Source organism: Schistocerca piceifrons, chromosome 1 (genome assembly GCF_021461385.2).
Source record: "Schistocerca piceifrons isolate TAMUIC-IGC-003096 chromosome 1, iqSchPice1.1, whole genome shotgun sequence".
In the NCBI taxonomy this organism is placed as follows: Eukaryota; Metazoa; Arthropoda; class Insecta; order Orthoptera; family Acrididae; genus Schistocerca; species Schistocerca piceifrons.
Window position 1 is genome coordinate 170,202,925 of NC_060138.1, and position 27,924 is coordinate 170,230,848.

At 42.2% G+C, this 27,924-nt stretch overlaps 1 protein-coding gene across 1 annotated transcript in view; it reads right to left on the reverse strand.

Annotated features, from left to right (window-relative positions):
• The window catches only part of LOC124795282 (putative phospholipase B-like lamina ancestor), a 149,003-nt gene that overhangs the window by 45,659 nt on the left and 75,420 nt on the right, over positions 1-27,924 (reverse strand). Inside the window, exon 3 of the mRNA XM_047259231.1 lies at positions 739-898. Within this exon, the coding sequence (XP_047115187.1) occupies positions 739-848 (110 nt within the window). The 5' untranslated portion in view covers positions 849-898. The remainder of the gene's footprint in view (positions 1-738; positions 899-27,924) is intronic.

Consider the following 27,924-nt stretch of genomic DNA (forward strand, 5'->3'; position numbering starts at 1 on the left):
AACACTGATCTAGAAGGACCTTAATATTCACTGATAGGATCTACTGAAGAAATTAAATAGTAGCATAATAGTGATAAGATTCAGAAGAAATTGTCATTATCTACGTAATTGTTAAGAAACCAAAATTGTATATAGTACATAGAATATTTTACTTGGTTTGAAGTCACATATAAATAATTATTTGTGAGAGAGGTGGCATTATAAGATCATTATTGTCAGAGAACGAACACACACTCAGTGACAAGTATTGTAGCAAACAGAAAAAAAGACAGGAATGTCAGGAGAGAGTTGTTGGGACAGAATGAAAGAAGTTGTGGACAATTGGCAACAGACAGTTTAAAATGTGAAGGAAATGCACTACACAAAACATTTACATAAGAAGTATTGAATGCTGTAAAACATCTGAATGAGGAAAAATTTAATATCTCAGTTCAGATATTGTTCATTGTAAGCATAGTTACATAGTGTCAACAGTTGTCCATCTGTCCCTTTTGCATAATTTGTGTGTCATGTTGTTTTACCAAAACAAGTCTTGAACTAGCTTTGACCAATGTATTCTACAATACTGAATAGCAGAAAAAATTTTACAAGCTATGTGGAGAGGATATTTTATACTGAAACTATCTCTGATTTCTACGGCACAACACTAAGAATTATTTAACATTCTATGTAGTAGTTCTGTCTAGCATACGTTTATGTGATAGTCATTTACTTCTGACAAATAGAATGTTCTCTTACACTTCAATCTCTCCGAGGATCAGAATTATTACTCCTAGGAGAACCACTGCCACAAGGATCAACTTGCTCATCCTGGTTTGGAACCAGGATGCACCCACCACCTTCAGCATGGCTGGCTGTTGTGTAGACAGTAATGATGATGCAATTGATGTTTTGTAATCTGAAACAAATACAAAACATGTGATACAATCATAAAAAACAATGGAAGACAGAAGAGGATGAAAGCTGAGTAAGTGTTATACAACCTACTTACAAAGGGCCTGTTTTGATTCATACCCAACAGATAAAGAAATTCACTGTAACCAAGAATGGCAGGTTGAATTTACCCATACATTTCTGATATTGCCTGATACGGTTTTGTTTCAGTTACAGGGATGTTGCCACTGAAAGTGTGCTTTACAATAGTGAGATACACTAAGCCCACAGCGAGAATTTTTAAATATTTACTTAAGATAAACAGTTAGTCAAAATCTGCTGGAAACACATAGATGAAGTTGAAACAAGCACACATCTTTATTTTAGAAAATCCATGGGACTAAAAATATAGGGAAAGGTTAAATGGATGAAAACCATGAAAATGTATCTCTCTGCATCAGGATTTAATGAGCATCTGCCTCATTTTTTTATAATTATGTGCTCATCTTGCATTTTTTGATCAAATTCTTCAGTTATCTGTACTGCTCTGTAATATTTGCCTGTAATTACATGCAGATAGGTTCAAATGGCTCTGAGCACTATGGGACTTAACATCTGAGGTCATCAGCCCCCTAGAACTTAGAACTACTTAAACCTAACTAATCTAAGGACATCACACACATCCATTCCCGAGACACAATTCAAACCTGCGACTATAGTGGTCACGTGGTTCCAGACTGAAGCACCTAGAATAGCTCGGCCACACCGGCCGGCCTGCAGATAGGAACAATGACGTACCTACTGCAGTGTGAATGACTGGGGAGTGTAATAACAAAGCTATTTAAAAAGCATAAACGTCTTTATTGACTGATGGGCAATTACCGTATGTCATGGCATGTTCTGTTCTCACATGAAATGTACAATATTCTGAAATACACGTAACCTCACCATCCATTTGTGGCTCTACATTCTACAAAGTACCAGTAATAAAATTTTCCCACTTAAGTGTGGATAGTTAGCATATGCCCAAAGGAAACAACGAATTTGTGGTGTGAAAAATCTTGCCATCCCCACTTAATGCCTTTTACACTGCACCCTATGTTTGTCACACTTAGTCAGGCAACATTTTTTTCTGCTGAATTCTTCATTTAAAGTTATTTTTCTGGTACATATAGGCTGTCTGAACCATCTCTAATGCTGCTAACATGACTGTGTTGAGTTCCCCTTTTTTTCACTTCCATATTATGCATAACACAGTAAATACGTGCTTCTGAAATATTTTCCATTCATGTCTAAAACTGGTTCTTACTCATATTTTTATAAGGGAGGGGGGACCTAAAACTGTTACCATATTTTCCCGTTGTGTTAATGTACACAAGGAATAAAATTCTGTCAAATGTATTTCAAAACCATTTATTCATACAGAAAAGTAATCCCTACATTGCTCTAGAATGACTGTTTTAAGTAAAATAAGATAACTGGAGGGGTGACGGGAATAAACTGTCGAATATGTTTGAACAGCGTAGTTAATTCAAGTTAAAAGAAGGAAAATTGCAGTAACGTCTCACCGACGATAAGACTATCTATCATTCAGTCATGTCTTAATAAGATTTCAAAGTTATTTGCAACTTGTTTTAAATGTTACGAAACGTAAAATTGTGCACTTCACAAAACCGGATGGAGATTTAAACTGCCGTCGTCCTCGGTGGTTAAGAATTGGCCACTACTACACTTCACAATATATTTTGCGTATCAGAAAATAATTTTGACTTGGAATTAGAATACTTGGAAGGATTAAAAAAAGGGTGTCTTCTTGCAGAAGGTGCTACTTCAGAAACGTTTATTACGCATTCCTAATTTCGCCTGAATTCTATACATGTATTTTCGTTATTTGAAATAAAATGATAAAGAACACGTAGGTGTGTAACAGGGACATCTGTGTGCGATACGTGCAGGCGATTTTTCTGTGCGGCGCTGTTGCATTTAAACTTTGTTACAAGTAGTACATTTACATTCAGTCAAATATCAAATTGGCAACACCCCTACAAAAATCGCGATTTTTGTAATTTTTTAGTTACGTGTTAAAGTGCCGGAACCTGCAGAAAATTTTCGTGTAAATGTTTTCGACGATGGAATCTCTGGAGAGCACACGAAGCAGCAGTCGACCAGAGATATAAAAGAATTGCTATGCTACCCGTATTTTTAACGGTAAGAGTGCCCTTAGAATCTCATTGCCGCTGATATCTTCTTAAATGTCCCTCGCCACTCTTGGCTTCTATACCCCACGGCCACTGACAAGGTGACCATTGTTGAGCGACTTACCGCTGGTTCGTCGATCCGCCGACAGACCGCGCCGTAGTAGCGCCGGCGCCTCTTCCATGGTGGTGAGCAGTTCTGGCGGTGCCCACCTCGCAATATGTGAATCCTATATTTAGCCAGCTTTCGCGATTCTTGGAAGCAAGCAGTGAGCTGCCGTTGCGAACTTTCTGGCTTCTAGTTCCGGCGCCAGAGGAAAGATCCTCTGCCCGCCGCAGTCCAAAAATAGATAGCCCTTGCTAACCCGTGTTCTATTTGACGGACTGTTTTGATTAAAGGGGCGCGCCCGCGCACGTATTCACCTGGCCTTCGTCCGAAATCGGAAGTGACGACTTGACTGTTTACTGCTTCTAATAAAATTATCAATTGCTAGCTACGCGGGTACATACAGCGGAAGACGTTTTCTCACACGAACGAGACCGACCGAACTTCATTGGATGCAATAGAAGATGGAACAACGAGCACTGACAATTCTGTCAAATACGAAGCCCCTTGACGCACTGACCTTAAAGAAGTTTGCCGACTGACTCAAAGGTAGACCATTCCCATCCACGTGCCAAACTAGAACTGTAGTGGGAGGCACATCTCAGTCGCTGCGAAGGGCACAAATGTAATTAGAGCCACATGCGAGAGATCGCGCCTATTGACGGATTAGCTCCCGTTGTCTTCCTAATGAACGTCGGCACGTTGCACATACGTAATTGGTGCCACGTCGGCTGTGGAATATTACCCCGTTTCTTGAGGGTGTAGCAGCAGTAAACAGCCAATGTAGACGGATCACTACAGCATGGAAGGGCACTGAGAACTCCATCACTACACCATAGATTACAAAACCCTCGTAAAATTTACGATTGCAATTGGTACCAATTCGCGGTTCCCGCAATCTGGTGTTGTCAGTATAGGGTATAAAATATGACATTTTGTACGTGGCATAACATTAGAGAACTTATAACTTTAATTAACTAGTGCGTGAACTATGAATTATGACCTTCCTGTGACTATGTAATATCTCTTCATATTCAGTGAATTATTCTGATACAATTCTACCCTTGAATGACGTTTACTAATTTTATATATATATATATATATATATATATATATATATATATATATATATATATTTTGCTCCTTCATACAAAAGGTGTGTAACAATTTACATTATTTGACATTTGAGAATTAATGATATTCATCGATATATTGCGTAGTTGTTAATCAGAAGGGAACTTCCGAAAGACTGGATACGAACCTGCATTTAATAATCCAAGAGCTCCGTTACTTCTTCGGAAGGTTAAACTTCATCAAAGCCAAATATCCGCTTGATCTGAGGTTTCCCGACTGATTACACAACGCTTCCAAAAATATGAGGCATTTTATTTGTACAGATTAGCAGACTGCCGCAAAGCAGGAGCCTGCAGAGAAGAAGAATCATCGCCTGATTTCATTCTAACAAGTACAATTTCTGAATCATTTTGAGTGACTGAGTTATGACTGTGTTTCCTGTTATGAATGATTGATTGCAAAAATGGCTCTAAGCACTATGGGACTTTACATCTGAGGTCATCAGTCCCCTAGACTTAGACCTACTTAAACCCAACTAACCTAAGGACATCACACACATCCATGCCCAAGGTAGGATTCGAACCTGCGACCGTATCAGCAGTGCGGTTCCGGACTGAAGCGCCTAGAACCGCTCGGCCACAGCGGCCGGCAAATGATTGATTGCTCGAACGAATTGAGAACTACATAACTACATAATTACATAGCTAGGAGGAAAAATTACAATTAAAATACGGAGTAATACAATTTACTATAGTTTAGTAACAACGTAACCTTTTCTCCTCTTTAGTGTCCTAGCGTTAAAGTGAAAACGGACTTTTCTAGGAGCGACGCGGTTTTTATTGCAACAAACAATTTCTCATTGAATGGCCCTGCAAGTGTGATTGTTCGAAGTACCTTTGTGGGCACCGTGCCATCTCGACTCTTAATGAATAGCAACTCGTGTAAACAGGAACCATTTCATCAGGGGGAGTTTATGACCTAAGGTACTGTCTCAATTTCAGACAGCTTCGCGTGCTATATTTTAGTTCGACAATGTGACGACAAATGCTCAAGTTTTCTGCGAAGAACGAATACATTGCTGAGTATGTGCTACCATCTTCCTCAATCAGCTTCTTCTCTTTTGTGTACTAAAGACGTTCGTCTATATAAAGTCATAGTTAACTTCATCAAGAGTACTGGTTACAATCTGTAGGTTTTAATGGTGTACGTAAACTATAAATATGTCTTGCTGATGAGATATTTCAGAATTGGTGTGAATTGTAAGCCAAGACACTTTTAATTACTTTCCAATTCAATTCAATTTTTAAAACATTATGTACAAAACTGTAACAGTTAAGCTTTTTATTCCTGTAAATATGCATTTCTGTATTTGTTTATTCAATTATGTGTACATTGTCACTATGTGTTGCCGATGGCTAAATTGAGTACACACTCAAAGGAAAAAAAAAAACACCGGTACCATTGTTCCCTCAACTTACACGTCTACCCAACATGTCTGGAAATGATTGTTCGGCAACTTCTTCTCGCTATTCTCAAGAGGAACGATCTGACAAATTTAGTCTAAAGAAAACCAGATGCCGGCCTCAGATTCACTGGAAGAATCGTAAGGAATTTAATGTACCCACAAAAAAGATGACTTACAAAACCCTCATTCGGACGGTTTTGAATATTCATAGTCCATCTGAGGTCCTTACCAGACAAGGCGATCGAGAAGATTTAAAGAAGAGTGACGAATTTCGTTACAGATTCGTTTAGGAAGCGCGAAAACGTTACGGAAATATTTAACTCCACAGGTAGGCAATACAAAACAGACGATACTCGATAAATACGTCGACATGTTCTCTCCGCAAATCACCCATACATGTTAGGCAGAGTGTGCACAAAGTACTTCCAGACTGTTTCTCTACCGTTCCACTATCGATTAAACTTGACAAAAATGAGCACCTAAATCCTTCCAGGCGAGCTCTGTTTTCTCTTATTTTATTGCGACGGTGTTTCTCCCTACGGAGGAGGGAGTCCGCAAAATAAAAATTTAGAAATTTGTGGTAATTTACTATGGGACCAAACTGCTGAGGTTCGCAAAATATTTTCGTGTTCTGAGGAGAAAGCTGGAGATCGCAATTTCGTAAAAAAAATTCGCCACAACGAAAAACGCCCTTGTTTCAGTACTTCACATCCGTGACTCTCCTGTTTCGTGATAATGCCAGGACATGCTCCCCGTCTTTGAACTTTTTCGATGCCCTCCGTCAATCCTATCTCATACAAATCATCTATGGCGCAGCAGTAAACCAAAAGAGGACGGATAACAGTAGTGTAGGCAGTCACTTTAGTAGCTTTGTTGCATCTTCTAAGTATTCTGCCAATAAAACACAGTCTTTGCACAACATTTTGTACGTGATGGTTCCCATTTAAGTTGTTCGTAATTGAATCCCGAGGTATTGGTCGAATCGACAACTTTAAATTTGTATGATTTATCGTGTAATCGAAATTTAACGGATTTTTTTAAATATTAACTGCAGATAGATGGCTGAGTACGGCGGGGAAGATTCAGGCAATGTATTACTTACGAGGGGCGTTTGAAAAGTCTGTGCAAAAATAAAAACTACTAATGTGTTTGGGGTAAACCTTTTTTTAGTTTTCGACAGTCTCCTCTTAGACTTATACACTTCGTCCAACGCTGTTCTAATTTGTTGATCCCTTCCGAATAATAGGAATTGTACAAGTCTGCAAAATAGCTATTAGTTTCTGCAATAACCTCCTCGTTTGAATAAAATCTTTGTCCCGCCTGCCATTTCTTCAAATTGGGTAACAAATAGTAGTCCGAGGGAGCCAAGTCTGGAGAATAGAGGGGATGTGAAACGAGTTGTAATCCTATTTCCATTAATTTTGTGACCACAACTGCTGAGGTGTGTGCTGGTGCATTGTCGTGATGGAAAAGGACTTTTTTTGCGGCCCAGTAGCCGGCGTTGTTCTTGCAGCTCGGTTTATAGACGGCCCAATAACTATGAATAATATGCACCTGTAATAGTTTTACCCTTTTCCAGATAGTCAATGAGGATTATCCCTTGCGACTCCCGAAAGACAGTCGCCATAACTTTTCCGGCCGGAAGGACTGGTCTTCGCCTTTTTTGGTGCAGATTCTCCCTTGGTAACCCATTGTTTAGATTGTTGTTTGGTCTCAGGAGTATAGCAATGTATCCATGTTTCATCCACAGTGACGAAACGACGCTTAAAGTCTTGCGGATTCTTCCTGAACAGCTGAAACCATCCTCGCGACACTTTACACGATTCCGTTTTTGGTCAAGCGTAAGCAATCGCGGAACCCATCTAGAGGATAGCTTTCTCATGTCCAAATGTTTATGCAAAATATTATATACCCGTTCATTCTAGATGCCTGCAGCACTAGCAGTCTCACGCATCTTAACTCTTCTGTCATCCATCACCATATCATGGATTTTATCAATGATTTCTGGAGTCGTAACCTCCACAGGGCGTCCAAAACGTTCAGCATCACTTGTGACCATATGGCCACTCCGAAAATTTTGAAACCACTTATAAACTGTTTTAATCGGAGGTGCAGAGTCACCGTAATGTTTATCAAGCTTCTCTTTAGTCTCCTGAGGTGATTTGCCTTTCATGTTTAATCACCACACGAAATTCTTCTTCGTCCATTTTCTGACAGTCACTCGACTTCCTTGATTCACACGAATACCAAACACAAAGAAACAGAACAATATGGCTGAAACTTGGTGTGCGTTCTTTCCAAAGATGTTTCTGACTAAACATAACCTCGATACGCGCCGGTGGTGCCATCTCTCGGACTTTGCACGGACTTTTCAATTGGAATCGGTCAATTCACCAACACCTGGGCGTAACAATCTACAGGGGTATGAAAGGAAATGATCACAGAGGCTCAGTATTGGGTAAATCTGGTGGCCCACTTCGGTTCCTTTGCAGGCTACATAGAAAATGCAGTAAGTATGCAAAACAGATTGCTTGCGAAATTCTCGTATGGCAATCTCAGGATATTGCTGAAGTGTGTGGGACCCTGTCAAAAACGAATAACATGGAATATGTACCATACACTCTGTCTAGTCACATTAATGTGACCGCACGTCAAAAGCCTGAATAACCACCTTTTGCAGTGTGGACCGCTACCAGACGCGAAGAAAGAGTCAGGTGAGGTTCTGGAAGATACTGGCACGGGTGTGGAGGCAGGCTGACTTCAGTGCCATGATCAGCTGTGCTAGGTTTCTCGTTTGAGGATCCACGGCCCGAACAGCCCGATCGAGGTGATAGCACAGATTCTCAACTGGTTGGCTGGTTGGTTTAAAGGCGGACAAGAACCAAATTACGATGTCATCGGTCCCTTGTTCCTAATAAAACAACGCCACAAGTGTGAGAATAAACGTATAACACAAAACGGAAAGAAAGGAAAAGCCACAAGAACGAAGGGAAGGAAACGACCACTAAGAGGAACAAAAGCGGACAAGAAAACAACAGAGAGAGGCTAAAACAGAAGAGAGTAAAACATGAAGGCAGATTACAGTGGCTGGCCAACCACAAGAATAAAAAGGGGAAGCCAGCCACTCTGCAACACTAGGGTGGAGGACACAGAGGGACAAAGGACATGCGCTAAAACCTACATAGAAGTATAAAACCCACTCTCACGGATAAAACGTAAAACTAAAGCCGTTTTGGAGGCATTGTCGCCCAACACCGAGGACAGGGTGCTGGGAAAGTTAAAAGTCTGCCGCAAAGCGGCTAAAAGTGGGCAGTCCAGCAAGAGGTGGGTTTAAATCCTGAGAGTGTGGTGCAGGGGAGTACGGTAAAGTCATCCTGGTGCTCGTTGAACCACACACGTACACTGCTACTGTGTGGTACATTGCATTATCCTGCTGGTAGATGCTATCGTACCGAGGAAAAACGAAGTAGGGATAGGGCTTGACATGGCCCCAAAGGATAGATGCGTACTTCTGTTGATCCATTGCGCCTCCTAGAATGATGAGATAACCCAAGAAATGCCATCCGGCCTGGACCCTTCTGGCGATTGTAGCAGGGTGTTTGCTTTCAGTCCAATGGAGTATAAAACGCGAGTGGACGTGCAGTTGCGGTACTGGCGTGCAAAATCCAACCTTCGTGGCTGATGGAGAGCAGTCAGCACTCCTGTCATTTAGAGACCGCGGTGTACCACAGTTGCCTCGGCGCCGGTGTTGGATAGCACCATTTTCCCACGCACGATATACCTTAACCACTGGAGCATGCAAACAGTTTACAAACTAAGCCGTTTTGGAAATGCTTCCACCTTTGGCCCGAAAGCCAACGGCCTTGAGCTTTTCGACTTCGAATAAATCGCTCCGATCCCGTGTTACATTGACTGCAGTATTTTCCGCGTCCTCCTGACCAGCTTTGTGTAACCTGCAGCTACTAGTGCTGCCACCTACCGTCTATTCTATCTATCGCTTGCCCCTTTGTCCCGCATTTTGCGCGGGGTTGGCGTGGTTAAATCGGATTTTGCATATTAACTGGAAGGGGTGGCCGGATGCCCTTCCTGCCGCCATCCCGTACACCCTGGGACGGAATGAAAGTACCCCATCAGTCTGCATCTAGTGTAAATCATGGAAAAGTGCAGTTGTGTTTTAAATGTCTGTGAGCCGTGTAACTGAGGCGGGACGTGGGGACCAGCCCGGTATTCACCTAGTGGGATATGGAAAACTGCCTAAAAACCACATCCAGGCCCTCGTCGTTAATCTGGCGGGCGGATTCGATCCGGGGCCGGTGCGCCCACCCGGATCCAGGAAGCAGCGCATTAGCGCTCTCGGCTAACCTGGCGTTCTGCCACCTACCGTCTGTGAAAGGTTATTGCTCGTTGACATAGAGCGTATGCGGTGGTCACTGGACGGTGTATAAAGAAGGGTCTCTTTGGCCAGTGGGAGAGCCCTCAATAAGCTACCACAAGAACTCAAAAATCTTAGCAGTAGCTCAAAGTCTTTTAAGTCTAAACTGAACAGTTTCCTCATGGCTCACTCCTTCTATTCTATTGAGGAGCTGGAAGAGCTAAAAAAATTAAGCAAATTCCAGTGTTAAATTGTTGATTTTCTTTATTTAAACTTACGACTTGCCGCTTGCATATGTTTTTTTATATTTCATTTTATCTGTTTCTACTATCGTGCTATAATTTCATGTATTGACTCGTTCCATGACCATGGAGATTTCTCCTTAATTTGGTCCCACGGAACAATAAATAAATAAATAAATAAAAATCATGCAGATAACTGAAAAATCTGCACTGACAGACACTTGCAGATGCACGCCAACTATCGCAAGAATGCTTACTTACAAATTTTCAAGAACCAGCATTAAGTGAGGAATCAGGGAATATATGACAGCCCCAAGATGAGGCTAACTGCAGTGCACACAGAGGCATTTATGCTATAATTCTTCCCGCATTCCATACGTGATTGGAATGGTGAAAATTCCTAATAACTGGTACAGTGAGAAGTGTCCTGTTCCACGCGCATCTCAGTGACCTGTAGCCGTTGGTGGAGAGAGAGCGGAAGTGGTGGTGACAGCAAAAGTACCCTCTGCCACAGAGCGGAAGATGTGACACTCCAGTGTGCAAGCGGCGCCTGCCTAGCGTACCTGGAATAAACGCACTCCGCTGCTACGCCGTCACCTACGCGTTGTGTAGCCCACCCGAACGGTGCTTGTGGCAGAGGCTATCTTTAAATAACTGGGCGGCACTGTTTACGAGACAGTTGGTCACGGACGCGGCTAACTCAAGGCGACGTCTAAAAACCTCGGGCAGGTAGCTGGGCCGCCCGTTGGCAACACTGCTGCTTGGCTGGCCTTTCCTCTACACTTCTTGAACCTGACTGTTAAAATCGCTATTCCTGTTGTTTCTTGTAATAAACATACAAATCAAACAAGGGTTGACATATTTTGACACAATTTCAAGATACAAAGAAACAAATATTAAATTAATTAGGCAAAAAAAAGTAAAACTTAGTCCATCCACCGTTCGCTGCTTTTCTCGAGAAGTAATGTGATTAAATACTGCAAAAAAATCAGCAGTATTATCCTATCATGACTTACCCATGCTCTTCCGCCGGAATTTCAACCAACTCCCACTCTCAACACTGAAATCCGTTCCGAGATATGCCTCTGTTTCCAACCCTAATCACAATCTCCACCTCACACCACTTTCTCCTTCCTCTATGATCCACCTTTCCCACTTCTAGTCGTTGCCTGCAGTTCTACAGAGCTCCATAGTCATATTCTTCATCGCACCCTTATCATAATTATTTTCATGTATCACCTAGCATCACCATTACACTATGACATCATTCATATTCATCAGTGACCATATTTAACTATAATATAAAATCGTCAAACAAGTTCTAAAATCCATCAATATTTTTCAGCTATCTATATTTTACAAAAACCTTCTTTACTGTCATTTGTTTTCATGTAAAAATCTTAAATATCTTCCATCAATGTGTTTTTTACATAATCATTTGTTGTTGTCAACTTTTTATGTTATAACCCTCTTTTAAATACAGTTTATGTAATGTTTGGCTGAAGAGCGGTTTCCATCGGCTGCCAGCCCGTCCCCTTTGTTAGGAATTGAAATAACAATAAAGAAAAAAAAAATGCAAGCTACTCTTCGGTCGAGCTCTGGGCCAGGCGCCGGCTGCAAGAGCAGTTCTTCTATCAGAATCTCGATCGGAACCCTCGCTGCATACGATGCCGTGCCGCACTATCCACTGCCGCCAGTGTCTGCCTACACTCACCGTCACTACGGCTTTGCCTCTGCATCGGATACGACCAGGAACTTTGTACCAAAAGTCAGCCTTCACTGCGTCGCTTTGTCCTGCCTCCGAGGAAATGACAAATTGACTGTTGGCTTCTGTCCCGGGTTCTTAGGCCGACGTCTGTTAGAACAATTTTTCTGACCTCACGTCAGCACGAATGGCTGGCATTGTCACAGTTTCACTGTCCAGTGCTGACGGTGGATTAGAGTCGCGCACGTGGACGCGAATGTATCTGGAGCGTCAAAGCCCAGGGGCCTTTTCGAAATCATTTCCGATGCGGTTGTCCCCTTGTCCTTGCGACGGTCGCTCGCTGCAGCACGAGAATTCAGGATCCGTTCACTTTAGACTTCCTTCTTTCTTGTTGAAGCTGTTGTCATGTTTGTGTATTCCTATAGGTTTTCCGAACAAGCTGGTGCAGTAGCTCTTCTCTACAGCAAGAACATCCTGACTCGCCGAATTCCACTGTGTGGTCGGTCTCACACAGTGCGTTTTCGGCCTCGACCGATTTCACCATCTGTCCCAACCTGCAATGCCGCTTATGTTAGGCGACGCTAGTGTTTATTGATTGTCCAGTCACGCCAACATAAACTTTTCCATATGTACATGCCATAGAATCAAACACACGGCAAAGTGAACATCAAAAACGAAATGTCGGGTACGGCCCTTCTGTCATACATTTCCAGAGTGACGGAGAGAATCGGGCATTTTGCGCAAACACGGCGTAAAGACTGCTTCTAAACCGACAAGGAAGATCAGAGAGTGTCTCAGATAGGCAAAGGAGAAAAGGTACCCTTGCGATCCCGGGAATATACAGAATACCATGTGGCTTTGCAGACTGGAGCAGGTAGAGAAATCGGCCGTGGCGGAATAAGCGCTGTGTCATACCCATCACTAGTGAAATTCGCGTCGCGGAAGTTCTTGTAGTAGAGAAAAGATATTACACCAGCTTGTCCAGGGAAGATACATAAATACACAAATATGACAATGGCTTCAATAAGAAAGAACAAAGTCTGAAGGTGAACGGATCCTGGATTCCCGTGTAGCGGAGAACAACCGTTGCAGGTAGCAAGAGGAGAAACACAACGAAAACGACCATGAGAAAGCCCTTGCTTGTTGACGCGCCCCATACATATAATCTAAGGCCGTGGTAAATTGCTAACTCAGTCTATTATAATCATCAAAAATAAAATTATTTATTTAGTCAGTGAAGTAGAGGGTGGCGCACGAAATGTGTTACCAATTGTTTCTTTCACAATTTACGACGCACATTAGATATCCCGCTGGGATCTCTAGAGCAGTACCAGCAGAGCTTGGAAAAACAAATGAGTTACAAGACGACGTGTAATTCACGATACTGCCGCTAGGAGACTAGTAAGCAGCAATGGCTGACAATGGAAGACTGACGACACAGCAACGATCGGCAATTGTGTTACTTTTTCATGAAACGAAAAGCCTTGTTGTGACTCAGAGGCGTTTTCCACAATAGTTTAACACACGATGGGTCCCTTACAAGAAGACCATCCACAGGTTGTACGATAAATTTGAACAGGAAGGAACAGTATTGGAAGCGAAGCGACGTCGGCCTAAGCCTGCTTGTTCGCCGGAAAATATTGAAGCGGTACGAGTTGCTGTACAGAGAGGTCCCGGGAAATCGTGTAGAAAGGCAGCAGTGCAACTGGGAATATTCAGACGCTCTGTTCAACGCATTCTTAAAAGTGACCTCCATATGTACCCATACAAGATGACCTGTGCACAGAAGCTCACTGAAGAACACAAGCAGCAGAGACTACCGTTTGCTCAGTGGGCGGAGGATAGGGAAGAAACTCTCGACAACGTTTGCTTTTCAGACGAGGCGCATTTTCATTTAGACGGTGTAGTTAACAAACAAAATGCACGCTTTTGGGCCACTGAAAACCCTCAAGTGGTTCATGAACGACAACATTATGCTCCAAGGATTACAGTGTGGGCAGCAATTTCCAGTCATGGACTTACTGGACCCTTTTTCTTTGAAGAACCTGTGAACAGCGAGCGTTATTTGAGCATGCTTCGCAATAGCTTCATTCCACAACTTCTTGCTACTGCCTTGCCCTTCAATATGCAGTGTTTCATGCAAGATGGAGCAAGGTCACATACTGCAAATACTGTGTTGGAGTTTTTACACGAGCATTTCGACATGCGGATCATGTCACTCAGGTTTCCAGGTCGCTTCAATGACGGACAAAATTGGCATCTCAATAGTTCAGACCTGAATCCATGTGACTTTTTTCTTTGGGGGTACCTAAAGGAAAAAATTTTCCTGAAATGTCCACGTGATTGAATGGAGCTCAGGAGACTTATTCTTCAATCTTGCAGTGAAATTACGGGGCACATGTGCCGTAGGGTAATCACTAACTTCAGTGCTCGCTTGAAGGAAGTTAGGAAACGAAATGGTGGACATATTGAGCATGTGCTGAAGTAGAACAATCTCCATGGACGGCTCTTCATTGTAGTATATGTTCCTTTTAGATTGTATTGACAATAAAGTTTATATTCAAAAACAAAATGGTAACACATTTCGTGCACCACCATGTAAGATTTACAAAGTCAAGTAACGAATACTACGAGAAACAACGACTCAAAGCGGTAAGCTGCAGTCTATCGTCAGCAATCGAGGATGAAGCTCTGACAATGCCAGCTACTCGTGCTGGCGAAATGTCGGAAAAATCATCAAACATCGGACGAAGAACTCGAGACTGAAGCCAACAGGTAGTTTGTCAACAAGTGGCCACGAATAGCTTAACAATTTTGTTTCGAGGTAATACAGGCTGTTTATAAATGAATATCGGGGTTTTAACGGTTTATAATATTTATTACACTAGACTTACAGTTATAAATGATATGTCAAATGAAAGAGCAGCTCAAACAGTTTTACCAAGAACCTTATAAATGTTCAATGTGAGCACCATTTGTCACACGGCACACATTAAGTCTATAGGCGAGCGCTGGATAGGCCGCAAGGGGCCCAATGACAGGGCTTGCTTTGCATGGCCTCCACGTTCACCCGACCTAACGACATGCGATTTTTTCCTTTGGGGCTTCATCAAGGATCATGTGTACGTGCCTCCGCTACCAGCAGACCTCCTAGAATTAAGAAACCAGATTGAAGCAGCTATTGCTACAATCACTGAAGACACACTTATCAACGTTTGGGAAGAACTCGGCTGTAGACTTGACGTGTGCCGTGTGACAAATGGTGCTCACATTGAACATTTATAAGGTTCTTGGTAAAACTGCTTGAGTTGCTCTTTCATTTGACATATCATTTATAACTGTAAGTTTAAGATAATAAATATTATAAAGTGTTAAAACCCCGATATTCATTTATAAACACCCTGTGTTAACTTCGTCTGTTTCATCACAACGGCCTTCAGCCTAATTTCAGACTTGTGTAAATTCAGTTCTAATCACGAACTTTCACAGTCTATTGTAATGATTAACTTTTCTCCAAAGGAAGAATAATTTGTTCTATGTACTTTTCAACAAAACTGTTCTACATTGTTTATCTGGGCTGTATTCTCACTACACATCAAATGGCGAAAAACGTATCGGTTGGAACGGTCATCAGGGGAAAAACGAAATAGCGTGGACGCTCGCTAAACTTAACTCTTCCGGACTTGGTTTATGCTGAAAATTAAACAGGGAAGTCTACAAGGAAACATAGACGAATCTCAAAGTTGTGAAATGCTGTACAACACGGGTCTGTGCTGCAATACGTCCAGATGAAATTCAATGTCCAGTACTATCTATTCGGAACTGCTTTAATACACTGCCGGAAAAAAATGCAACACCTTCAAGAACTGTGATCGGTGGCATCAGGGTTGATATGTGCACACTGAGGAGTTGTAGAGTTAGTGATCCATTAGTCATAGTCATTGGGGATCTGCTGGCGCTCAGCAGGCTTCTCTGGAACAGCATTAGAAAATTGTAGCGAAATGCAGGAAGATCTGCAGCGGATAGGTACTTGGTGCAGGGAGTGGCAACTGACCCTTAACATAGACAAATGTAATGTATTGCGAATACATAGAAAGAAGGATCCTTTATTGTATGATTATATGATAGCGGAACAAACACTGGTAGCAGTTACTTCTGTAAAATATCTGGGAGTATGCGTGCGGAACGATTTGAAGTGGAATGATCATATAAAATCAATTGTTGGTAAGGCGGGTACCAGGTTGAGATTCATTGGGAGAGTCCTTAGAAAATGTAGTCCATCAACAAAGGAGGTGGCTTACAAAACACTCGTTCGACCTATACTTGAGTATTGCTCATCAGTGTGGGATCCGTACCAGATCGGGTGGACGGAGGAGATAGAGAAGATCCAAAGAAGAGCGGCGCGTTTCGTCACAGGGTTATTTGGTAACCGTGATATCGTTACGGAGATGTTTAACAAACTCAAGTGGCAGACTCTGCAAGAGAGGCGCTCTGCATCGCGGTGTAGCTTGCTCGCCAGGTTTCGAGGGGGTGCGTTTCTGGATGAGGTATCGAATATATTGCTTCCCCCTACTTATACCTCCCGAGGAGATCACGAATGTAAAATTAGAGAGGTTCGAGCGCGCACGGAGGCTTTCCGGCAGTCGTTCTTCCCGCGAACCATACGCGACTGGTACAGGAAAGGGAGGTAATGACAGTGGCACGTAAAGTGCCCTCCGCCACACACCGTTGGGTGGCTTGCGGAGTGTAAATGTAGATGTAGATGTACTGATTTTAGGGATGAATAGTGCGTGTAGCGTTCATTCTAGATTACAGTCATGCCGTACTGACGAGTACGTAGAGCTTCAGTCATTTGAGCAGGATCATGTTGTAGGCCTGCAGGAAATGGGATGGACGTATGGACAAATTGCTGCACATGTTGGGCACAATGTATCGATGGAGTGTCACTGCTTTCCACAGTGGTCTGCGGAACATTCCCACACTTGTAGACCAGGTTCTGGACGTCCGCGTTAAGATCGACGAATTGTGCGAACAGCAATGGCAGCCAAAATATCATCCATGGACGAAATCCGGGCACATCTCGGACCATCGGGAACCGTCTGCTTGCAGCAGAATTAAGATCGCATGTGCCACTGGCCAAGCTACCACTGACCACTGGAATGGCGCTCTGCTGTCTTCAGTTATGAGAGTAGGTAGGTTCTGTCCCATTCAAGGCTTCACGGTATGGGCGAGGGGGGTGGGGGGGGGGCGGAATCAGTTACAACTCATGGTCACATTTGATGTTCCTGCAGGGTAAAGTAACAAGTGCCCGCTACACATCAGAAACTGTTATTCCCGTACTATTGCCATTTTTTCGACAGTATGGTGACATGCTTTTTCAGCTGGACAGTGCACGCCCACATACGGATGTTGAGACGCAAGGTGCTCTTGAAGGTGTACAGCAACTTCTCTGGGCAGCAGGGTCACCAGATCTTTCGCCAACTCAACACGTGTGAGACATGGTGAAGCGGGAACTTACTACTTCTGAAGGGCCTGCATGAATTATTGTCGAATTGCAAGAAATTGAGCAAGATGCCTGGTACAATCCATCACAGCATGTCGTTCGGCACCTATATGAATATACGCCTGCAGTGCTTCCAGAGGGGGGTACACTGTATATTGATGCAACTGTTCAGACACCTTTTCTCTGACGTGTGTTTCACTTGGTCTGAATTTGATAACAGACATACCTACATCTTAGTTGTCAATAAAATGTCCTTGAGGATGATGCATTTTTTTCTGGTAGTGTAGTATGTATTACTGCCCAATGTCGACATTTTGTACATTTGAAATTATAGCAATATAATGACCCTATGAGTCATGTGTTTTTTTAAAAACAGTATGATAGATGTTTACATTTGCTACTACAATACGGCAGATGGTTAAGGGACATCATTTCCGGATAATTATGGATTGTGGAGATCATATCGTCTTACTAATTGATCAAGTTGCGTACAGTTTTTATGTCGATGAAGTCCTCCTTCGAGGCTTTTTGCGATGCCACGGAAAAAAATAGCTCGACTATAAAATCCGTTTCATAACTGGGCACCTACAAACGTTAAAAATTACTTCCGCGCATCAGAACATTCGCTATATTTCTGGTATTACGTAGCGAAAATAGCTCCTCGGTGTGTGTACTCTCGTTCAGGATCATTTGGGGTGGGCTGGCTTATTGCATCAACCACAATGTCGACATGGAGTAGCTTAATAAATTGAGTTTATTTCTAAGTAAAAAAGGCTGTAAAATACAGGCGTTATATTCCAGCAGAATAAAGCAAAGCCCACGAGATTGTCAAGATATCCGTGTTCAAGTATCCGACGTCACTCTCGGAATGTTCTTAGCGTTTCGTTTGAAATTATGGATAAATCGCTAATTCAGTCTATTATAATCATCATAAATAAAACTATTCATTTAGTTAGTGAAGTAATATTTGCAAAGTTGAGAAACGAACACTACGAAAAACAATGATTGTAAGCGATAACGAAGGAAGCTGAGAGTCCCAAGATAATTCTCGGCCAACCGCTGTCCTTTGTCAGGCCAACAACAAACAAAGCACGCGGTACACATCGTTATCTTTGTCTCTTGTGCGAAGAATCTCTGTTTATCCTTTGGTGACTGATACTAAGAAATTATAGGTACAGTATGCCGTGGCCATTCGAATCACAAATATCCTTAAGATACCAACTTTATACTAGAGATCAATGTTTCAATAAATAAATTTCACTTCTATTTAAAGATACTACTAAGAATTTCTACATTCTTAAGAAGAACAGGGAAAAGCAAAAGACCTGCCTAGGCACAGACTGATGACAGAGCCCTAATGAAAGTGAGCCGTATCAAACACTTCAGCTAACACACAGAACAACAGTACCAGTTTCTGACATGCCTGTAAACAGGTAGATCGTAATTAACACCGCAAAAGAGTTCCTACAAACATAGGCCCGCTATCCAGCTGTTTGGCACGTAATTGCATATATGTGGTTGGTTGTGAGCCGACACTGACTTCACTATGAAATATGGTCCTAGTTAGTATAAATTTACTTGAAATGTAAACTTTCCGATTAAATCCCCATGTAACTGGGCTCAAATTTCACCTACGGCCAACTCAGCAACAAATGCAGTACTGTTTCAGCACGTTATACAGGGTGTTTCAAAAATGACCGGTATATTTGAAACGGCAATAAAAACTATACGAGCAGCGATAGAAATACACCGTTTGTTGCAATATGCTTGGGACAACAGTACATTTTCAGGCAGACAAACTTTCGAAATTACAGTAGTTACAATTTTCAACAACAGATGGCGCTGCGGTCTGGGAAACTCTATAGTACGATATTTTCCACATATCCACCATGCGTAGCAATAATATGGCGTAGTCTCTGAATGAAATTACCCGAAACCTTTGACAACGTGTCTGGTGGAATGGCTTCACATGCAGATGAGATGTACTGCTTCAGCTGTTCAATTGTTTCTGGATTCTGGCGGTACACCTGGTCTTTCAAGTGTCCCCACAGAAAGAAGTCACAGGGGTTCATGTCTGGCGAATAGGGAGGCCAATCCACGCCGCCTCCTGTATGTTTCGGATAGCCCAAAGCAATCACACGATCATCGAAATATTCATTCAGGAAATTAAAGACGTCGGCCGTGCGATGTGGCCGGGCACCATCATGCATAAACCACGAGGTGTTCGCAGTGTCGTCTAAGGCAGTTTGTACCGCCACAAATTCACGAAGAATGTCCAGATAGCGTGATGCAGTAATCGTTTCGGATCTGAAAAATGGGCCAATGATTCCTTTGGAAGAAATGGCGGCCCAGACCAGTACTTTTTGAGGATGCAGGGACGATGGGACTGCAACATGGGGCTTTTCGGTTCCCCATATGCGCCAGTTCTGTTTATTGACGAAGCCGTCCAGGTAAAAATAAGCTTCGTCAGTAAACCAAATGCTGCCCACATGCATATCGCCGTCATCAATCCTGTGCACTACATCGTTAGCGAATATCTCTCGTGCAGCAATGGTAGCGGCGCTGAGGGGTTGCCGCGTTTGAATTTTGTATGGATAGAGGTGTAAACTCTGGCGCATGAGACGATACGTGGACGTTGGCGTCATTTGGACCGCAGCTGCAACACGGCGAACGGAAACCCGAGGCCGCTGTTGGATCACCTGCTGCACTAGGTGCGCGTTGCCCTCTGTGGTTGCCGTACGCGGTCGCCCTACCTTTCCAGCACGTTCATCCGTCACGTTCCCAGTCCGTTGAAATTTTTCAAACAGATTCTTTATTGTATCGCTTTTCGGTCCTTTGGTTACATTAAACCTCCATTGAAAACTTCGTCTTGTTGCAACAACACTGTGTTCTAGGCGGTGGAATCCAACACCAGAAAAATCCTCTGTTCTAAGGAATAAACCATGTTGTCTACAGCACACTTGCACGTTGTGAACAGCACACGCTTACAGCAGAAAGACGACGTACAGAATGGCGCACCCACAGACTGCATTGTCTTCTATATCTTTCACATCACTTGCAGCGCCATCTGTTGTTGAAAATTGTAACTACTGTAATTTCGAAAGTTTGTCCGCCTGAAAATGTACTGTTGTCCCAAGCATATTGCAACAAACGGTGTATTTCTATCGCTACTCGTTTAGTTTTTATTGCCGTTTCAAATATACCGGTCATTTTTGAAACACCCTGTATGTTACGTTTTCCGTGCACTCGTACCTTGTTTTTTCTTTTTTCTTTTTAAGTAGGTGTCATCCTTGTATTGTGACACAACACTGTACACGTCTCCACAGTGAGTTACGAATATTATTTCAAACATTCCTGGATAATTCCTTAGATCTTGACAACATTGCTCTAGTTCTGCAACCCTTCCAGATAGCCGTGCGTGTTAAAGCGCCACTTCTGGGACGGAGAGTCCGCCAGGAGGGTTAACAGCGAGAGTCGATGAGCCAACCAGCCTGGATGCGGTTTTTAGGCGGTTTCCCATATCCCACTAAGTGGGTACCGGTCTCGTATCCTAGTCCCACCTGAGTTACAACGTCTAGAAAAATTTCGCTCCCATTCCCACGAATAATACTCCTCACAGATATTTGTTCCGTTCCAGAGAGGGAGAAGGGAGGAAGTTGGGTTAACAAGGTGGTGACAAGGGGGCATCCGGCCACCCTTTAAATTAACCATGCCAAATCCGTTAATAACCAACCAAGAAAAAGAAGAAAAAAGGAATTGCTCCAGTTCTTCAACCATTTCAACGGGAGTGCTGTACAATACACGGTGCCGGATTAGCCACGTTGCAACAGTTAGCAACTGCTACTGCCCCCCCCCCCCCCCCCCCACTGGTATGGGCGCCCTTGGTAGTATATGAGTGCTATTCTACCTACCGTCTAATGGAAAGAGGGTAGCGTCCAAATCTACAATGAGTGGTAATAGTTTTAGCTTACTTCTAAAAGTGAGCGCTGGCTACACTGTACATCATGTTGTCGTCAAGTTGACAACACCGGAAATTACGAGGGAATTCTCCAATGTTGTCCAAGCTACCCGTAATAATCCTATCAATTACTATAGGGTTCTATGAATTACCAATAAAAAGTAATTAATGGATACCGTATTTACTTTTGTAAGTCTGCTATTACAGTCGCTGATTCTTTCTACAGTGCGCTCGCTTTTCTTACAGTACTTTTGATACCAGCTGTCCAGTGTGGACGTTGCTTTCTCGTTGGTGAACTATTATTGTGTAACATGTTATTTTTTTGTGGTTCCTGCGTTTGTTATGTGTCTGTTTCTTTGCCGGTCGCTGTGGACTAGTGGAAAGCAATGACAACAGTAGAAATAACAGAGTGAAATATAAATTTTACTAGAGATTGCGAAATATGCAGAGACAAAAACGAGAAGCACTGAAGAATAAAGTAAGCTTACTTGTTTTGTTTATATATGCTACCAAGGAAAAAGGAAGTTCTATGTGCGATGTATTAATTAACCGTGTTTCATCTGATAGTAAAATGTTATCGTTATAAGTCATTTACTTCCGCACAGTTTATTTGCCACTGAGACACCAAGGACGGAATCGATTTTTTGGATTGGGTCCCAGGTCTCACAACGTGCAGCCATCTACTGCGGTGGACCCTTTATGAAAATATGCCAAAAATAATTTCTCGTCAGAAACTAAACCATTAAAACAATGAGTTTAGCCAGTGGCTCTGTATCGTGTTAGCTAAGGCTCTAAACTTGTAAGCTAAAGGTCGCATGTTCAGTACTTACAGAACGGTAATTTTTATAAAAATTCTTATCAAAATAATTGTGGTCTTTATTTTTATTTGCTTAATTTGCTTTTAAATACCATCCATTTCTTAAATTTTTGTTCCTTGAATGCCTCATTTCTACCAGTGTATCAACTTTATTATTTCGCACAAATTTAATGAAGTGAATTTGCATAAAAAATATGATTGCAGTAAGGTAGAGTTTACATTTTCTCATTGTGCGAAAAGAAATGATGTCTTTAATGTTTGTACGACGATAACCATCCAAGAAAATGTACATATCGTTTTAAAACTTAACCCTTTCCAGTCCAGTGATGCCATATGGCATCATCATATTTAACTTTTTCCCAAGGCCAAACTATTTGTCCAAAAATTATAAACAAGTGTGCAGGGCTTTCTAAGTTCATTGTTCTTAGGTTGGCTGCCGTGAATTCGCTAAAACAGAGAGCACCAGGCTACAATGCCTTGACAAAAGTATTATTGCATGGTGTCTACGGTACAGTGCACCCAGCTGGACTTTCAAAATATTATATCAAGGTAAAGGAAGCAAACTCATATAAAGTTGCACTAATAAATTATTGTTGAAAGTGTAAAATAACTAGTAAACACTTTGAAAATAATGCTAGTTACGGTAATTTTCTGCTTAGAAGTCACAAACATGTGTGATTCCATTTGGCATCATTGGGCATTTGTTATGTTACCAAATGTAGTACATGCAATAACTTCGACTAAAGTTTACCATAATGTGTAACTCATTTTCAAAGTTTCTTTTAACTAATATTAATATGTTAAAATTTTTATTGATATAATTTACCAGTTTTTTTGCTGCTTTAGTAAAAAATTCCTGGTTTGTTTACCACATGATTCGCAATCGTAAATCATTATCAGAAGAAGAAATATTGCTGCTTCTCGAAGGTGATTTATCTGATTTGGACCTTGATATGTCTGATGTGGAGGAAGAGATTGAAAATGCTCAGCAGCAAGACCCTACTACACTGGATATACAGTTTCTTCAAGGAATGGACCTTGATATGGTTGAAATTCTGGACCCTCAAGCCAATGATGAAGATGATGTTCCCTTAGCTTCAAGATTACTTGCTGAGCCAAACCTTGCACCAAGTCATTCAGCTCAGAAAACTCAGTGTGATACACACCGGGATCTTGGGTGGAGAATGAAGGACATTGAAGAAGTGGATACATCATGTAATACAGTTTTTTCTGACCCTCCAGGAGATGAACTGACACCTTTGCAGTATTTCAGAACAATGTGTAGTGATGACATTATCCAGAACCTTGTCGAGCAATCTAATCTATACTGCACACAGAAAACAGGTGCATCTTTAGATACAAATGTTCGTGAAATAGAAAAGTATATAGGGATAAACATCCTAGCATGTGTTGTGAAAATGCCTAGTTACAGAATGTACTGGGCGGAGGCTACAAGATTTTCTCCAATAGCTGACTCAATGCCTGGAAATAGGTTTGATAAGCTAAGAACTTATTTACATGTGAATGACAACACTAAAATGAAAAAAGAGAGGACCCTGATTATCACAAGCTGTTCAAGGTGAGACCATTTCTTGACAAAATCAAACAAGGTTTTTCAATTATTGAACCTGAGGAATATCATTCAGTGGATGAATTAATCATTCCTTTCAAAGGTCATTCATCCCTGAAACAGTATGTAAAAAGAAAACCACACAAGTGGGGTATAAAAGTTTTTGCCCGTGCTGGTTCTAGTGGAATTGTGTACGATTTTGAAATATACCGAGGGAAAGGAACTGTACATAATGATACTGGTCTTGGTATAAGTGGTGATATTGTGATAAGGCTTGTGGAAGGACTGCCAAAATATAAAAAATTTTAAAGTGTTTACAGACAATTGGTTCACCTCTTACAATCTTATTTCTGCCCTGAAAAACTATGGCATTTTGGCTTGACAACATTGGACACTGGCCACAGCATGTAGAAAACAAACAGAGATGTTAATTGTGCATTACAGCATGTTCTCGAACGAAATGCATCAAATGTAATAAACCTCTTTGCTTTACCAAAGACAGGAACTGTTTCTTAAATTTTCATGTAAAGTAACAATCATGCCGTAAAAAAGCATAAAATTGTCCTGAAATGCAAGTTGCATTATTGTATGTACTAATTTTTCTTTAATAAGCTGCATCAAATTGTGTAATTAAAATATTCATTCAAGTTCCATTACCAAGCACTGTGACATCCCAACCATCTGACTGAAGGAAACAAATCCTGCCCAATGATGCCATATGGAGTCATCCCAAATTTCCCTCCAAAAACAAAAAACAACAAAATTTCTTATAAATATATGTTATTGCAATCATCATGTTGGGAAATACGCGAAAAAATATTTTTTTCCCACGAGTTGGGTTGGAAAGGATTAAGAAAAGTGTGTTTTATTTTATAGGAACTTCGAGTCCTACAGCAAACCATGGACATTGTCTTAACAACTGCTACGGGCCCCGCATTGGCTTAATCCGGAAGTGGCTGTACGCTTCACTTGTAATGTGACACCAGACAGAGGAACACAGAGGTTGAGGTCATATGGTCTTAGAAGCCGAGGTACAGGCACTACCTGACCTAGACATCTCGGACCACATCGGCGCTTTGGACATCGTTTTACATCACCAGCACATGGGGCGGTGCCAATCATGTATGAAGCACATTCCCGAATGAGGAAAATGGTAAGGTAGGCCAAAGGTATGAGCTATGAGCGAAATAGATGAGGACTTAATTGACAAATTTACATTTTAAATATATTTGTACTAAGTTGGACGGTATTTGATATTGCAGTCAGTGAAACTACACAATCGTAATTATATCGCAAATCGCTCGTTTGTGGATCCATGTTTACTGGAAAGGTTTTGTTTATACTATCGGATGCTTTCACCAGTCTAAGTTTTTGTATGGGCTATTAGCATCAACAAGGGCATCTTTGTCTATGACCCTCTGGATTTGATGGACGAGCAGAGCTAGCTGCGTTTCGCAAGAACTCTGCTTTAGCAATCCATGTTAATTTCTATACACAAAATTTAGCTCTCCACATTTTATAATCGGTGAGCATAGAATAAGTTCTATAATTTTACTACATACTGATGTCAACGATATAATTCAGTGAATCTGTCAGACGACTTTCTTGAAAACGGGAATGGTGTGGTTTTTTTTTTTTTTCAGTCACTTGTCAACCTTCATTGATCCAGCGACCTACGATCAGACGTAGAGGGGGTGGACGAAAATATGGAAACACCAAGAACACAACATGTCGGCGTTGAAAACAGATTCCAGTCGTCTCGGAATAGATATATACTGCTGCTGTGCGATTTTGAAGGGGATCTTGTAGTATTTACCCTGCAAAACAGAGGTAAGTTCAGGCAACGATTATGAAAAAAATGGAACTGATCGTATGGGGTCAGTGGCCGGGAGTTCCCAGGCGGGAAGTTCAGCCGCCGAGTGCAAGTCTTATGGAGTGCGACGTTGGGCGACTGGCTCGTCGACAATAGGGATGAAATGATGATGAGGACAGCACAACACGAAGTCCCTGAAGGGAGAACATCTTCCACCGCAGCCGGGAATCGAACCCGGGCTCTCGTGCGTGGCATTCCAACGCACTGACCGTTCAGCTAATGGGGCGGACAACGATTATGGATATGGGTAGAAATAGAGCACCCTTTCTCCAAAGTAAATCACAAAGGCTCAATAACATTGAGATGTGCTGACTGTCATAACCAGGGGACATGCACCGCTTGATCCTCGTGCTCACAAAATCAATCCTGGACGATGTGACCTGCGTGAACAGGGGCCCTATCTTCTTGGTGCATAGCATCACCAATGCGAAAGAAACATTGTACCATGGGAGAAATCACATCAGCCAAAACGGAAACACAACCCTTGGCAGTAATGCGTCGTTGTGGTTGCGTCTGTATGGCTGCCCATTCCATCACCGACCCACGCCATGTTTCACTCTTGGGACTAAAACTCTGTCAGAAGTTTGAAACTGTGTGAAACAAGACTAATCTGGCAAATGACATTCTTACATTGCTCCACAGTACAAATTTTATGGCCGCGCGGGATTAGCCGAGCGGTCTGGGCGCTGCAGTCGTGGACTGTGCGGTTGGTCCCGGCGGAGGTTCGAGTCCCTCCCTCAGACATGGGTGTGTGTGTTTGTCCTTAGGATAATTTAGGTTAAGTAGTGTGTAAGCTTAGGGACTGATGACCTTACCTGTTACGGGACTGCTACGGTCGCAGGTTCGAATCCTGTCTCGGGCATGGGTGTGTGTGATGTCCTTAGGTTAGTTAGGTTTAAGTAGTTCTAAGTTCTAGGGGACTTATGACCTAAGATGTTGAGTCCCATAGTGCTCAGAGCCATTTTCTTACCTGTTAAGTCCCATAAGATTTCACACACATTTTTTACAAGTTTTATGGCTTCGGTACGACGTTTTCTTGTTACGCGAAATTACATCACTGACGAGTCGTTTTAGAATTTCAGCTCGCCCTCCAGTTCGCTGCTTATTGAGCTCTTAGTGTTGTTTTGGTGCTGACAGGGTTCGCGCGTGCGACATTCGGTTCTGTAGTGAATTTTCCAGCTGTCGTTCTCGTGTTTTTCGTCAAAACCCTCTTCAATAACCGTCTATTACGATCAGTCAACACACGCTTTCGTACTCATTGTGACTTAGCGGGTGACGTTTTTTCGCTTTGCCTCTATTCGATACGATACCACTTAAACATCAAACACTTCGATTTCCATGCTTATGGAAGCAACTACCGTTTGAGCACAAACAATTTTCCCACGTTAGAATCACTTAGCTCCGACATAATGCACTCACAACTTCACACAGCACTGTTCTTACACTTGTAACGTATTGAGGACATTGCACAGGTGCCATACGTGGTCAAAGATAACAGCGCGACCTGCATCCTTGGCTGGGACCTGCGTTTACGTTCAACCACGCATTCCTCATGGAGTGTCAATATTATTCTCCAAGCCCTGTAGCTACGAGGGGAGTTTGAAAAACTCCGTGCAAAAATAAAAACTATTTACGTGTTTGGGGTATACCTTTCTTGTTTTCCAACGTAGTCTCCTTTTAGACTTATACACTTCGTCCAACGCTGTTCTGAATAACAGGAATTATCCAAGTCTGCAAAATAACTATTTGTTGCTGTTTGAATAAAATCTTTGTCCCGCCTGCCATTTCTTCAAATTGGGTAACAAATAGCAGTCCGAGGGAGCCAACTCTGGAGAATAGGGTGGATGTGGAACGAGTTGGAATCCTATTTCCATTAATTTTGCGACCACAACTGCTGAGGTGTGTGCTGGTGCATTGTCGTGATGGAAAAGGACTTTTGCGGTCCAATCGCCGGTGTTTTTCTTACAGCTCGGTTTTCAAACGGTCCAATAACGATGAATAATTTGCACCTGTTATAGTTTTACCCTTTTCCAGATAGTCGATGGGGACTATCGCTTGCGAATTCCAAAAGACAGTCGCCATAACGTTTCCGGCCGAAGGAATAGTCTTCGCCGTTTTTGGCGCAGATTCTTCCTTGGTAACGCATTGTTTAGATTGTTGTTTGGTCTCTG